Raw genomic sequence first — 16593 nt, 5'->3', positions numbered from 1 at the left:
AGTTGAATTAACATCTAATGATTCCATTTCGGTAGGCATAATGAATCGCTCCAATCGCGACGCCAAAATGTGAGAATTAAGTTTCGCACGTATATCGGTATAACCAAACGAACTAGAAGTCCAGAACTCAGTGCAGCATAGCAAACAGCACGTATGTATTCGAATTGGCGTATATGTACACCATATGTAATAGTAAAACAAGGGAATAATGAATAGAGCAATGAATAGGGTATCAGTCATGTTCATCACAGTCGATCAACTGGCATACGCAGCACGTTGTCAAGCCAGCGTAAACTATGCAGTGTGACCAGTTCATCAATCGTGGGTGAGTTGTTTCTTCCGAATACCATTCGACGTATTTCAGCGATACTGGACCGGTGTTCTCACCAGACTCGTGCAATGCTCCGCAGACATCGACACTCAAATACTGAAAGTCTTTTGATGTCCTCAGCGAGCAGTGGCCATGTTTCTTATCGGTGTAGTAATATGGAGCGTACCGCGGCATTGACCAATCAATTATTTCACTGGATGGATGGCTTGCTGCGTAGATCTTGCTGTCTGTGAGCACTGTGATACGGATGGATGGCTTGCTGCGTAGATCTTGCTGTGACTTACGTATGAAATAGCCCTGGCCAAGTCACAATATCTACTCAGGAGGCATGGCTCCTGGAGAGAGGAGAAAATAAACACGGAAAGAATTCAGTTGCTAACAGCTGTTTCCACGGTGGCATCCCGATGAAAGGTCACCAGAGGAGAAAGTACTTTTTGTGTACATTGGGAAAAGATACATTTAGGAGAATGATTTATCATATGTACAATTGCAGAGTGTGGAGGAAAAATTTTAAACAATCTGGTTAGTTGTAGGTGCTTGCTGGATTTGTAAGGTTCGATTCCACATCACTCCTTTTGTCCTGGTGCAATTATTGTCGTGACTCCAAAGAAAGGACGTGCTGGAGCAAAATTTCGCTCACGATTGTAGATTAAGGGGATCTTGGGACTTCGTTTGCGAACGTTTCGCCAGCAATCAGTGCGCGGACTGTCAGCTCTGAAATCGATAGTTCACCCCTCGATGGAACTTGGAAATCAATTCAGTCAGTCCATCGAACCATGCATGTGTCAGTCACAATGAACCACTGAATTTCGCTTAGTAAGTTTACTGAGCGGCTTTCAGAACACGTGTGTCAACTCATCACATGAAGTAAAAGCTGCAGGCTGACGAAGGTATATTGATTTTTGATTTTCACGTGACGGTGAGTTCACACGCGTGTCTCAGAAAAACAAAATATTTTGGAGATAGACAAGCTTGTGGTAAGCATTCGCAAGGATTTGTCTTACTGCATCATCCCAGCCTACACAAGTTAGATGGCATATGATAGGTAATTGACCCAGCCCCGATATGCCAAAATGTTGAGATTTGAACACAACTTCGAAGGTAAAATCCGTGGAGAGCAAAAGCGTCCAAATGTGTGATTTTATGTATAGTGTTGAACGAAAAATTCGGTTTGAAAGTCGTCTTAGTTGTTGTTGGTTATGGGATTGTAGAATGCGCACTCACATGAGTCCCGTTTGATCAATCGTCCTGCTGTCCCGGCGCAAGCATCCTGGTGAGTCCACACCACTGGACACTAGTTTCACCCTTATAAGAGCTCATCAGAATTGCATACCCCTGGCCGTTTCGTTCGCTGGCCAAAGACTCAGCGATGGCGGTACATGTCTTAGACACGGGATATAGAATTGATCTGAAGAATGCGGAAGTTTTAAGACGGGGACTGCGATTCACAACGCAGCGGCTGATAGCCGAGGCGGTGGAAATCACCAAGCATCACAGCGTGAATGGAATCGAGAATGTGGAAATGGCGAGCGTATGGAAAGCGGTCATAGATAAGCCGAGTTGACTAGTGGCTGTGTGGTTGTCAATCCACGTAGAATCATTATCAAAAACTAGGGGTGGGGGTGGAAATCCCGACCCGGCTAAAGTTCACAGCATCCCACTTACACAACTATCTTAGAGTTTTCCGCAACCTTGTGAGTAGTTTCCTTTATGAAAATATCTTAGCACTAGCTCACCCACACAGACGGACAGAAAGTTCGAACGACGTTCAAGAGGGATCATCAAATGGACCGAACCAGAAGAACTAGTCCCTAGATTGGACCCAAACACATGCAGGTTCACCATGGGCCCAACACTTGTTCACCGACCCTAAGACACAAAAACCACTCGGCCGACACCCAACAGAGATTTAGCTTGACTTAGCTGAATGGTTCTCCTTCAACCTTAAATCTCGGCCAATCTCGGAACCTAGTCACTTGGCCTGACGGAGCTTTTGTGTCAATAGCGAAACGTTGCCCAGCAATAAACCTACCGATTGTCACCAAACTTTTTCGATAATCATGAATGTTTTTTAAGGATTCAATCACTGTTATGCATAACCGTCGGTAGTAACCGGGACAGACACTGCATTACCGATTTCGCAAACAGGACAGCTGTATTCGAGTACAGTTCAGTTTCTCAGCTGCTACCACTTAGATCACCGAGGACAAAGAGAATAGGGACCAAGCATGAAGCGTTCAGATTGATGATCAAATCACTTCGTCGACACCAAATAGTTCTGTCTGTCCGGTATGGCTGGGAGTGGAATCTACTCAGTGAAGCCAACGGCTTTTGTGCGAGAATGCCATCGGCCAAATGACAGTCGTGAACGATGTGATCGAATTTGTGACGAACTATTCGTCTCACCGGTTGCATTAATGTACTCATGCCACATAGAGGTCCAACTTATCAGTTAAACAAGTCTACAATCACTTCCTGCCGGGACGACGTTTGGGGCTATGGACTGGAATTTGTGGCGAAATCCCGCGATTCCTTCACAAGTAGCGAACACGTCTGTCCTGGATGCATCCAACAGACATCGCCCATTCTCGCTATCAGACACTAACAACAACTCTTCGTGGACCAGAGACAGTCTGACCTCTGAAATTTGAACAACGATACTGCTGTTTAGATGCGATATTCCATTCGACCTCAAACAGTGAGAAAGCATACGGGACAGACACGGTTTACATCATCGTAGATAGACGGACAACTAAAAGATGAATTTACACACACGGTTTACGACATCATCGTAGATAGACGGACAACTAAAAGATGAATTTATGACTGCTTTACGACCAAGGAATGCTAGCGGACCACCGGTCGTTTTCGGATATCAAAATTCGATCTTTTTGTCATTTTTTAACAGACGGATCGCTTGAAATGGAATCTGGGACAAGTGTAGGAGCAGCAGCTATTAGGAGATTTCAAACCAATGGGAAAAGATATTACGCGAACCCTTCAGCATCCTCATTCGGAGCACCAGCTTGCCTTCCGACAGGCTGAGTGAAGTAGCTGATTTCTGACCAACTGTCGGCTGATTTGATCGGTTTCTGAAACGAAATCCATAACATATCCACTACAATTTTTTTAAATGTGATCAATATAAGCCGCGACCGGTCCGATCCCGGCAGACAAACTGATTTGTGTGCAAACTTCCATCTAATTAAGCAGAGTTCAGTTGCTACCGTTCCAACAAAACGCTCAACGAGCTCACCGCGCACAATCTGAATTCGAGTACGTGAAAGAACAATCAGATTCGGGTTCAAATAGAACATAATGTTGATGGAAACTAGGGGACTGCGCCTAACTGATGAGCCCCAAGAAGGGCGAAACCGGTCGTGGGCTGTCGAAGAGTTTTCAGCAACCTCATGAGTAGTTTCCTTCATGAAAAATCCGCTGGTTATGTAATTGTAAACCACTGCCGTTTGCGTTGGAGGTTGACACTCACGTGGTACACGAAGAAAGTATTTACACTCTAGGCATACGATTGGTAGCCTAAGCAACTCCATGGCTTGGAGCTACGACCCGAAATGTCCTAAGTTATTGGTGAACAAATCCGTGACAAACGATCCATGATTAATATCTGACGACTACGATATTTCTCTGCAACCTCACTCTGAAAACGCCACAAAGCACGTGACGTGCAGATGCGCAGTTCCACTCGCCTACTGTTCGCCACAAGGCACCTGGTGACCCAGATAGTCACGCTTATTGCAAAGGCCCTCAGTATCTACAAGCATGTTCACTCGGTAGTTACATGATAGAAAATTAACGTCCAAGAGCATTATTATCCAACCCGGTTAATTCGAGATCATCATCATCGTCAGGTATACGGACCACGTACCCGTCGTACAGTGGTTGTAGCTGCCACAGTTTCGTTCACCAATGATCTGGTGAGGTGAGGTAGGTGGCTGCGCATTGGAGGCGGGGGGATGATAAATTAATGCATAAATACAGCACTGTCAGTGAGCTTCCAAGTGGGGGGATTGTGAAGGGAGCTATGCATTGAAGGCAATAACTTGGATGCACGAGCGCCATTCAGGGCGCGACTGGGTCATGTCTCACAATATCTCTAAACATTGCTGTGACAGGTCTCGGGTCCCCATCCAGGAAGACGGCAATGACCAGCGCAGTTGAGGTTGCTGGTAATAGCTTTTATACTTCGCTACCAAATCATTGTTTGACCACCTCTGGCTCTCTTCCACCCTTCACGTAGTTTCGCGAAAAGAGCCCTTCGAGGAAGTCGGTCAACCGGCATACGCAACACGTGGCCAAGCCAGCGCAACCTATGCAGTGTGATCAGTTCATTTATCAAGGGTGAGTTATTTTTCCCGAATACCGTTCGACGTGCTTAAGAATTGCTGATCCGGTTGTTCCCACCAGACTCGAGCAATGCTTCGAAGACATCGATGGTCAAATACTGAAAGTCTTTTGGTGTCGTCGGTTCGCAGTGGCCAGGTCTCTGATCCGTACAGTAATAGGAAGCGCACCGCAGCATTATAAAGGCGATCCTTGAAAAAAGTTCACCTGTAACACCCTTCTGCTGCCTTGTTATCAACAGGCAGAGGTCGGGTTCGAACCACGGACCTTCCGGTCAGTGAATTCGCGCTCTAACCGCTTGAGCAATCTTGCCTTTTGACGAATAGACTGATGTCATGCCTATGTCACAGGTAACGCAAGTTCACAAAAGCTGCTCTGGTCTTCTTCCCCGGGAATATTCCAACCCCACAGGTATTACAAGTCTCACACCGTTTGCAGTTGAAACGAAGCATACCAGAGGCATAGAAATCAAATAACCAAGAAAAGCTACTAAACGACAAGCAGTTGCCACAGGCACCAAAGACGATATCCAGTTTCAAAGTAAAGCCTGGCCAGTTATTTTGTGACAAATGGCTCCATTCAGCTAGTGTTCAACATAGAGGAGAAAGGAGAAACAGCAGCGTTTCGGAATGAATGAGTTTCACAAATTTCCGTCTATCACAAGACGGACAGCATATGTGACATCAATTTGTGGGTGTGAGTCAATACGATAAATCAATAAAATCAAAACATCCTGATTGCGCCGGATGATTGATCAATGGCTCGGCAAGGGTCTTCAGCCTCAGGGCGCTTGTTTCCTGCAGTACATGGACTGATGAGTAGAATTCAACCTTGTATCTCATCTATCGATCATTGAGCTCCGGATCGGATGAGAGTTGAGTTAGGGTCAGCTGACAACGAACGAATTGTTTTTAGCACGTGGCCTGTGGGTCAGCTTCTAGGCCTTCTACGCCCCGCGTTTTCGTCCTTTGCGGGAAACCGATAGTTGCGTTTCACAAAAAATCACGGCAAAAACCCGCGTTGTACTTTCAGCTGACGTGAGATTGATTCAAACGGCAGCGAAGCCACGTTGGACATCCAGATCGAACTTGTCACCACCATTGAAAATGTAGCCTATTTGCATTCGCGACCAAATGAAACCCAGTGTTTTACTTAAGCCTAGTGTATACGCATTGTTATCAGACAAGGAGACTTCTTCAATTTCATATTTCAAACTTGGGGAACAGTGGAGTACACACTTGATGTTTGAGATAACTGTCATCTGAGAAGTCGTCATTCGAGGAGCCAGTCAATAAGTGACCACGTTATGTGGTTTCCTTGCTCAGAAGATGAGAGGCGTTACATCCTGTCTGAGTGTGAGCTATCACACCGCTGATCAGCCACGCGTGGCCAAAAGATAGTGTTTACCCACTGGCCGGAAGGTAGCCTCTTCGAAATTCTCTGGGCATCGTGAGATGCACACTGTTGACGATCCCCAATAAGATGAGATGCTTCGCATCTCAACTTCTCAGCATAGATTGGCTTCACTGAAATTCCCTCCCTCGAATATCACCAGATCTCCTCACATCACCATGAGTGGTTATCTAGTTACATAACACCCCAGACAATCAGAGCGGTGATTTGTCGATGTCTTCGGACCATTGCTCGAATCTGGTGGGAACACCGGATCAGCAATGCTGAAGTTCGTCGAATGGCATTCGGGAGAAATAATTCACCCTTGATAAATGAACTGATCACACTGCATAGGTTGCGCTGGCTTGGCCACGTGTTGCGTATGCCGGTTGACCGACTTCCGAAACTTCGCGAAACTACGTGAAGGGTGGAAGAGAGCCAGAGGTGGTCAAACAATGATTTGGTAGCGAAGTATATAAGCTATTACCAGCAAACTCAACTGCGCTGGTCATTGCCGTCTTCCTGGATGGGGACCCGAGACCTGTCACAGCAATGGTTAGAGACATTGTGAGACATGACCCAGTCGCGCCCTCAATGGCGCTCGTGCATCCAAGCTATTGCCTTCAATGCATGGTTGCATTCCCAATCCCTCCACTTGACAGCTCACTAACAGTGCTGGATTTATGCACCAATTTATCAGCTCCCGCCTCCAATGCGCAGCTACCTACCCCCTCCCCCAAATCATCGATGAACGAAACTGCGACAGCTACAACCAATGTACGACGAGTACGCGGTTCTTAAGCTGACAATGATGATGGTGGTGGTGTTTGGTCGAACAACCTCTGAGTTTATAACCCCTGAATCCCTTGGACTTGCACCCAAATTCATTGGCCAAAAAAAACGTTTGCACGTGGTTTAGATCCTCAGTCTTACCAGAGTGCCGCTCCCGCTTATTCGAACGTTCCTTTAGGCAGAATTTCTCTCTGAACACCCCGCTGTATGCCACCATCCTTTAATCTATTTGATTGAAATAGTGTATGGCTCATGTCAGTTGAGCAGCCAATTGAATCTGTGACTTTGCAGAATCTGTGAGTTCAAGGTCCCTTGGGTCAACAAAGTGACCTAAACCAGCAGGTGATCCAAACTCAGCAAACAACATGACGTATGTTTTAGGAACTTCGCGTTTTAAGTCGTGATTACGTTGAAACCGCATTGACTGATATTTTCCGAATATTTTAATTGGAAGTCTAATAGAATTGAGGGAGTAACCTCAATAACGTTCTGAATATTGTTAGGCGAATTGCGTGCCAGGTCGTGGATCACATACATGTATACAGGTGGAACCGGCGACCGAGTTGTGGGAAGCCTGAGATTGGCTGCTGCTGTTCTGTGTATCAGGTAATCGAAACTCCTGTACCAGTGGGATGGCCGCCAGGTGAAATCCCAGGGACTGACCACACTTACTTCGAGGTAAATTACCAAAAAAACACCATCCGTGACGGTGTCAAACTTTGTAGATATCACAAGTTTAGCAGCTAGGGTATTGGTACCTATGGATAAAAGACAACTGTACTGTGAGTAGACCATTCACCGCTGTCTATTGAATCAGTGATACGAGATAAATCTGACTGAGCTGAGGGTAAGTCAACAAAACTGAAGCATACAAATCTCAAAAGCATCTGGGTCACTCGTGGAGTTATTGCGAAATCTGACTGTACTGAGTGACTCTCAGCGCAGAACCCCAGATGAGTCGAACAGGTCTGACGTAGGCCGACACTTGCCTGAAGGTGAAACGGTAAATAGTCATCTCAGGAATTAATGCGCTGATTGGTCAGGATGTGAGCCAATCAGGATCGAGCATTTGCAACAAGACGCTTCTCGCTTCATCACAAAGCCTTTGCCGTAACCTTGTAAAAACTTCCGTGTCCACCTTTATTAGAAGCTGCCTCAAGCTAACGTAGTGGACGAAAAAGCAAGGTGGGACCAGAAGTCAATAAACAAAACCGAGTTGCCAATGGGCTTTCCTGAGGCGAAAAGTGCGCGTAAACAAAATTTCGAATTAATTAGCGGAGCCGAATTCGAGTTGTTGACCTCCGTGTCGAGCTTATCGACCGGTTTTCAAAACGGCAACTAATCAACGAATTCACCAGGGACACATATGTCCTACAACTGTATCAGGTATGGGAGTTGAAACTGGATCAGTGCATAGATAACAATGGTGTGGCCAGAAACTTCAGCCTCCAAAAAAAAGAATCTTGAATTCTATTTTAAACATTCTTTTCCAATATAGGAAAATTTGTCACAGAGTCGACGAACAACGTATCATCAATGGTTTGCGGTGGTGAGAGAACGTCCTCCGCCAACAATTCAACTGGGAGGGTTCAGAAAGCAAATATCAGTTGGAATAACATCAGCGAGTGAAGAAAGCAAACGGGTCGTACGTTTGTTAACGACAAAAGCGCTAGAAAAATAACCAGAAGAGTGGCTGTGAGAAGGTGGTGAGGGGGGTGACGAGTGTTAGTATGAAGGAGGAGTTGGTAACAAATCAAAAAAGTCAGATCAAATCAGTTAATGAACATATTACGCCACCAGGAATTCACAGGGAATCCCGCGCGTAGGATGAAGGGACCCGCGGCAGTGCGGTGTGGGAATTACAAGGAACGGGCGTAGGTTAGCAAACCGTGTTGTTGATTACTCTGCCCATGCCATCAACTCCTCGAGGTCTTTCTCTGATGCTGTAAGGAATAGGTATGGAAATAAGTTAGATAGAAAGACTGTAACGGGCAGGCGATTCAGCAACCCAGGCATTGTAGTGTGGTCTCATAAAAGAGATTTGTTTGACACGCGGTGGCAACAACGTTCCTTTGATATGGAATGTTCTATCAAACAGAGATCGATTTCGAAAGAGGCCCCTTCGCTACGCGCCATCTTCGAGAGGACTAGTGCACAAGAAACACCCGGTCGAACTTCAAAGCTCAAAAACCTCAAAGATAGGAACAAGCGATTTTATTCAAATGACGGTGTTCTGTTTTGGACAGGGCTATCGGGACGCTGGAATAGGTATGGAAATAAGTTAGATAGAAAGACTGTAACGGGCAGGCGATTCAGCATTATAGTGTGGTCTCATAAGAGAGATTTGTTTGACACGCGGTGGCAACAACGTTCCTTTGATATCGAATGTTTTATCAAACAGAGATCGATTTCGAAAGAGGCCCCTTCGCTACGCGCCATCTTCGAGAGGACTAGTGCACAAGAAACACCCGGTCGAACTTCAAAGCTCAAAAACCTCAAAGATAGGAACAAGCGATTTTATTCAAATGACGGTGTTCTGTTTTGGACAGGGCTATCGGGACGCTGTTGTGGCTTCACTATTCGGTTGACTACTAGTCAGTACGCAAGGCTACGTGAATACGCATGACACAGTTATAGTCAGTCACATTCGGTTTGCCGAATTTGTGCGCACCTTTGAACGACCTGGTCGATGAGGTAGACCACTGATGAGCTCGGTTCAAGGCGGAACTCAGATACGGCACTGTTTTGGGTAGGCTGTCCAAAATAACCGTGCCAATACAAAGGAAGGAATGACAACCCGCCTGTCCAGTTCAGTAGCGTCCAAAAGAAACTTTTCTACTGACTTATTCCACTTTTCATGGACCAAGATTTCTGACAGGAGTCGTTCTTGTATTCTAAATGTACGGCAGTGAAGCATCGTTTTGAACACTGATGCTGCTGTTTATGATGATGATGACAAGGATGACGCTCCAGTTGGGAACTCCAGAAACAGACAGAGATGATAAAAAAAGCCTTTTACAGCAGCACGATTGCAATCTTGATAAAAACTGTTGAGAAGGGTTAATTCAGATGAGTGAAAGCTGTACAGAGGTCCGAGCTTGTCGGGGCATGTCCTTGAGGGCATTCGCATTCGACAGTCCAATGTAGCAATGAGCCTCACTCACACTAGACGGAACACACAAGCCATGAGGTTGCTGAAAACTCTTTGGTGGCCACGAAATGTTCCGTCATCCTTAGGTCTCATGAGGTAGGCGAATTCATCGAGTTTCCGCCAACCTCATGACCATCTAAGACAGCAACATCAGTGTTGACGATGATGCGCCATCGAGTTCCCGCCAACCTCATGATCATCAACATCAGTATTGACGATGATGCTTTACTGCCTACTACATACCAAATTTTGCACAACACAGTCGTTTGCACACTATTTCTGCCTACTACATACCAGATTTTGCACAACACAGTCGTTTGCACACTAATTTGGTTCTGAAGGCAGAATCAACCGAATCGAGCTGAATCTGTCCTTTATGATGGTCCGCTTCAACTGGATTCAGTTGAGCCTCCCGTCAAAACCAAATTCGTGCGCAAATGGGAGTACCTGATAAAATCTGTTCAAGTTTGGCTCCAGTAGAACATAAGGTTGATGGTGCCTACCTGATGAGCCCCACGAAGGGCAAAACCGGTCTTGGGCTGTCGAGGAGTTTTCAGCAACCTTATGAGAAATGTGCTACGTACAGAGAACAACGTGTTGCGACATTCCGAATGTCGTATCAACCGAAACATGAGGCGACCTGGTGCAGCACATTCAGTTGAAGCGGGCCGTCATAAACGACAGATTCGGCTGGATGCAGTTGAGTCTCCTATGAAAACCAACTTTGCGCTGGATTCAGTTGAGTCTCCTATGAAAACCAACTTTGTGTGCCATTGAGAGTAGTAGTTTGCGACGAAAGCACGGTGTCGGTGTTGCGAACACACCTGAGCACGAACTCAGGTGTGGTCTACCAGTACGCTTCAATAAAGATAAGGATTAGCGTCTGTCGAGAAATCTCGGGTAGCCAGAAACGACAACAACAACCGCATGGAGCAGGATTCTACCAGTATGGTCTATCACGTGACATAATGTATTAAATCATATCTGATCTTTCACATGAGAACGCCTCAGGTAGTTGCCGTCATTTAGCTTGTTGTCACGAGCAGTTGCGACATTGTGAATCAACTAAGCGTAATAATGGATGAGCAACTATGCTGGAAGTACTTTGGTCTGGACACAATCAATAAATCACAATGGTCATATATTGAGCTGTTCGTTTACACCTGGATGAGGAACAGACTGGCCTACTCCAGGACCAACGAATCAAATGAAAAGGTCAACTTACTATCGGCTTGAGGTTTGACCGTGGAGGGACCTGCAATTTCGTGGCTCGGAATGCTTGGGACGTCGGGCAACGGACCTACATCCAACATCTGCCTCTCCAGGTCTTCCGCCTAGAACAGGAGGACAACGACAAAGACATTGGTGAGACAAACACACAAGTTTACCAGTACATGTTCATCATTGTGAAATGAAAGAACCAGGAAGGGTACGGTGTCTAATCCTGATTTCAGATGACATTTGTTAGCACACAACGCGGGGAAAACGGAAACTAATATCTTTTGGAGAAACAACGCAAATTATCTTATATGAAAGCTCTTTTCAGTAAGCAGGATGTCAAATCTTGTTTCTTTGAGTTCTCCGTCAAGTGGTTCTTGTCTGCCAGTTGTTGGCTTCTCTCCAGTCGAGTTGGGACGCTCATAGAGCTACAAAAAGTCTCTGAAAACTTCAGTGAATCGACTCTAAAATGTGGTGTTTGTGTTGCGTCCTCATCATCGTCTGGAGCAACAACCCTGATGGTTCCGGACCCCATTTACAGTGTTGTGATTTAAGCACAAAGAAATCTGCATCCAAGTTACCTGACTGAGCAACAACGCCTTCTGACACTGGGTACATTCGTCGGGTGACGCGTCTGGTGTGAGTGGTTCAATAAAGTTCGGCGAAAATTCACATACCTCGCGAAGGAAGTGGGAGGGCTGCGATACTGTCATACTGCTCAAGGCTGGACGGACAGGGGAAGTCGAGAGGCGGAGGTCGGGTTCTTGAAAGTGGCTGAGTGAACAGCCCTAGAAGACAAATATCGCATATGTCCAGCCTGTGCAGTACCGATGGGCGACGGTGCCACGTTGGCCTCATGCGGTCATGGATACAAATCCGCTTGGCGACCAACAACCAAGAGCTCAAACCGAGGCGAATAGTAAACTCCACCTTACCTATCGGGTTGAGAATCACCCAGTTTTGCGTCGCAAGGTCAACTTTAAAAACTTTCTCAGCTTGACTCTGTGTCTCCACGACATGGAAGTATGGACACTGTTGGTTCCTTCCAAAACGGATGTAAACTTTAAATTCACCTTTTAGCAAAGATCCGTCAAATCTCGCAGTTGTAAAAAGTGTATTAAAGACTGAATCGAAGATAATGACCACAAAATAGACCAATGGCTGAAGATAACTGGGTAAAGGTCACGAATGCAACAACTTGCGAACGACGTCATTTTTCGTATGAGTAGTCCGAATGTATTTGTGCGCAGCGTCAGAAACCGATGTGGCCCAGGGTAGAACTAACGCGAATTCGGATCGACCATGACGGCATGTGAACTTTTGGCCAACACGTGGTTGGACAAACTGGGACAGTTGGTCTGGAGTGGTTGAAACAAGTCCCAATTAGGTCGCGGGATACATCTTAAGGCAGATGTTTGTAGGTCTGCGTAGCAAGCACATGAAACCGTCCGCTTTTTTGTGGTGGTAATTCCGCCTGAAAGGATGCGCGCTTCGTATACTCAAATGTAACCACACAGCAGCAGCAGCACACAGCTCCGATTGGATCAACTTTGAATTAAACCTATCCGGTAGCATGGTTTACACTCGTCATTTAATACGCCATGTTATCACGTACGTAAAAGACCTCATCTGTGTGACCCACAGGCTTCATTCTAGGCGTTGTAGCATATCTTATTGACACTAAACGAATGGCCTGTCTGCTCTGAAACTGGGGACTGCCCTCACTTCCCAAGTTGTAAAATATTATCGTTATTTCTCTCACTGTTCGTTGCAATACGCCTGTCTTATAAACGTTCCGTGTTTTGTTACTGAAACCGATGAAAGCAAGTGAAGTAGACAAACCCAGCGGCTTGTATCTTTTTGCTGCACTAAAGCAAATCATCCAAGGTGATACTTTAGATTAGCCGTTGTTTCCACACTTAACAAACTGTACCCATTGGTAGTGGTGAGGGGATTCGAAACGTTTCAATAAAGAGTTCACCAAGTCAGTGGAACCAATCAATACTGAACAGTTCAGAAGCACTGTACAGTTGTTTCACCTTTATCGAGAGTCACCATCAGTGCCTATCTCACAAAACTCAGAGAATTTTGACCGTCCGGCCAGAAGTTGAACACTTGACCTTTAGGTTAGAAGCGGTTGGACAGTAGTGGGATAGGTCGCCATTAGTCAGGACATAACGCCACTTTCCCTTCATTCCCACGGAAATCATATCACGTGGCTCCTCGAGTGACTACTTCTAAGAAAGAAATCTCACAGCTGATCGGCTGTTTCTGACCAAACAGTTGAGCGTTCAGTGGCCAGAAGGCCTTGGGTTTCAAACTCTCCGAGTTTTGTGAGACGCGTACTTTTGGTGTTTCCCAGCGAAATCTCTACTGAAACGAAATCAAGTTTGGAGAATTAGAGGATCTAGACGTCTGATTCGTTCTTGTGCGATGGCGTGACCTGGGCACGCAAACATTCAGGCAACTCTCCAATCCAGGAACGCTCATTTGAACATCTCGTTTTCTAAACGTTTCGTAATCCTGTTTACACCGACCCAGTGAGGTTTACGGTATTCCAAAGGGGGGCACAGACAGCAGCATCCTTCTCGACTGGCGAAGAAATACTACACTCCACCCATTCGCTCGCCCATCAAATTTGGGTCTGTTACGAAGGGGCCCGACCGGATATACTGGAAGTGTAAGTCAGACACTTACAGAACCTCCCCCATTACCAGGTTGGTCGATGGGGCTCCTAGTCCTTCAGGTTTTGGGTCAGAACATATGTGGCGACATGCTCCTTAAAAATGCACGTTGCTCTGACAGCCTCACGCCAACCAACTCTGCCTTTCGGTTAGCCTTATGAGCCAAAGGCTTTGGTTGACGGGCTCAAGTGGTTACAGCGCGAATTTACTGACCGAAAGAGCCATGGTTCGAACCCGACCTCTGGATCTCGACTTCCCCTGTCTAGGCTTGAGCAACCTGGCAGTATCCAGCCCTCCTGCAACCTACGGGTGGCATGGCAGTGAGGCATCGGAAGGGTGCTACAGCTGAACGGTTTTTTTGGTTGATGGCCCTAATCGTCCTCCCGTCTAGTTTTGGACGCTCTGTCAGCAATCCGACCCACTCGCAAACATGAATGACACATTTACAAACAGTCTTATGCCACATCGACCCAGGCGTCATGCCGTCAGTTGATCCACCTTACTTTCTGCACATAGCAGTGCAGGTGGGGCGAAAACAGACTACTGCTTATACTTCCGTCTGGACGCTCTGTCAGCAATCCGGCCCACACGCAAACATGAATAACACATTTACAGACAGTCTTATGCCACATCGACCCTGACCTCATGCCGTCAGTTGATCCACCTTAATTTCTGCAGGTGGGCGAAAACAGACTACTGCTTATACTTCCCGTCTTCTCAAACACGTTTTGGCAATTGTACAAATGTCGCACGCACATAAGGCGAGTGAAATGGACAGAAAACCACGATTTCTCCAAAAGAAATGAAGTGCAGACAGGCGTGAGGAAAAGAAGTACTGTGCAAATGACACGTACACATACATACAGGTCACACGGGTGAAAAAAAACAAGTCAGAACTAACCTGGAGGGCTTCCAACTCACGAGCCAGTTCATCGTCATCGATCTCGAGACCAAAAGTGGCCGGATTAGAGATCGCGTCCGATATTTCCTGCGCTATTTCTCGCTGCTCTGCGATATCATCCATAATATCCTGCACGTTATCAAGCTTCCTACATAAAACACGGTAAACTAATCAAAAAACAGCTCAAATAACTCACATATTTTTGTGTAAACCCTTCATCGACTCTGAAGTATTTTTCAGGACACGGAAAACCTCCAAATTCATGCCGGCATTGTCCAAGGCTTGTAGTTGGCTTTCAACAATCAGGATAGTGTTGTCGATCTTTTGTAATTGGTTCTCATAACCCTTTTTACGGGCAAGGGCTTTCAAGGCCACTGACAACGCGAGAGAGAGAGAGAGAAGGACAGTGGTAAATGAATTCGCATATAACCTCACTTTTCTTGTTTTTCATTCCATAACGTCTGGCGGTGTTTAGTTCCTCTTCAATTTTCTTCTCGAGGAACTCAGACTTCTTGGTCAACAAATCTCTGGTTTCTTCCAGCTGTTTGGCTGCAGCTTTGGCATTGCCAGCATCATTTTTCTTGGAACCAAAGAACTTTTTGAAAGTACTCATGCTGTGGGGTGATGGATTGCACAGAGACGGGGACTAATGCACTGGGAGAACAGTCACGGATATAGGGTTGCAGAGTGACCACGTAAAACTCAGGCAACTGGCGGTAAGACTTATGAGAAGGCGATAGGGAAGTTAGGCTGAAATGAGTTTAGAGAAATTGAAAACATGTGCACGAAATTAACCTGCTAGTTTGCGAACTATTAATGGGCGTCATGAGTTCTTAATCGGACGGCGGATCACCGTCTGGCTTTCTTGGTCATTCTGGCAAAGCTCGAGAATCAACCAACACTTCATTAAAAAGTACGAACAAGACTGTGTAGTGCGCGGGCCAAAACAGTTAAGCGGTACACAACGAGGGTACGGGTAGGACAGTATACCAGTGAGCAGATCAGCCCTACAGCTGGAGACTGGGAGGTGGGAACCATTGAAGGTGCGGGACCACCTGAAGTCATCCGATCGACAGCGTCTTAATGACGATTTGATTCGGTAAGTTCGTGTCGGTTCCTGAGGTTCGTATAAGAGGACTACGTTCAGCTTTAGCACCCTTCTAGGGCCTAGCTGCCATGCCACTCGAAAAAGGCACGGGGGCTGTGATACTGCCAGGTTGCCCAAGCCTAGACAGGGAAAGTCGAGAGGCAGAGGTCGGGTTTGAACCACGGACCTTCCGGTCAGTAAATTCGCGCCATAACCACTTGGGTCATCTCGCCCACATAAGAGGACTATGAATGTTGGAAATATCAATATCCCAAAAAAAACTCTGTATCTTTGTGTGTGCTAACGAACTCCCGGCATTTTTGTTTGTCTTCTCACTATACCGCTGTACTAGGAGTAGGGATCAGGAAACATAGTTGGGGATATAATATCGTCACAGTTCGCGCATATTGTTGTTTGCTCGCTGCTTTTTCGAAACCGTAACATACTTGGTGATGCAAGATGAAGGCAGATCAACTGAAAGTAATGTTTGGGCAACAACTGTACTTACGGAGGGACTATCAACTACATTTTTGGCTTCACCGACTGCGTCGATCTTCCCACAGTCAGTTGACGGAATCGCTGGCAATATCAACGAGTTTTGCTATGAAATCTCGATGCCTAGTTTCAGAGCTATGAAGACCTGCTTAGGATCAAGTTTTCGATTCAGGATGATAG

General features: G+C 46.1%; 2 protein-coding genes across 2 annotated transcripts; both read right to left on the bottom strand.

Annotated features, from left to right (window-relative positions):
- Positions 1-245: 245 nt before the first annotated feature.
- T265_09619 (hypothetical protein) lies at positions 246-4292 on the bottom strand (the record flags this gene model as incomplete). Its single annotated transcript, XM_009175740.1, is given in 5 exon segments — positions 246-369; positions 388-469; positions 1665-1739; positions 3612-3816; positions 4218-4292. The coding sequence occupies 5 exon segments, from the start codon at positions 4290-4292 to the stop codon at positions 246-248; spliced, it is 561 nt and encodes a 186-aa protein (XP_009174004.1).
- Positions 4293-8352: 4060 nt separating this feature from the next.
- On the bottom strand, positions 8353-16236 carry T265_09618 (hypothetical protein; the record flags this gene model as incomplete). The annotated part of the gene is made up of 7 exons (XM_009175739.1): positions 8353-8456; positions 11254-11362; positions 14832-14979; positions 15028-15205; positions 15267-15477; positions 15685-16163; positions 16224-16236. 7 exons carry the CDS (start codon positions 16234-16236, stop codon positions 8353-8355), a joined length of 1242 nt encoding a protein of 413 aa, XP_009174003.1.
- Positions 16237-16593: the final 357 nt, after the last annotated feature.

Source organism: Opisthorchis viverrini, assembly GCF_000715545.1.
Source record: "Opisthorchis viverrini unplaced genomic scaffold opera_v5_294, whole genome shotgun sequence".
NCBI classification, from domain to species: domain Eukaryota; kingdom Metazoa; phylum Platyhelminthes; class Trematoda; order Opisthorchiida; family Opisthorchiidae; genus Opisthorchis; species Opisthorchis viverrini.
This window is presented reverse-complemented; position numbering and strand designations above follow the sequence as displayed.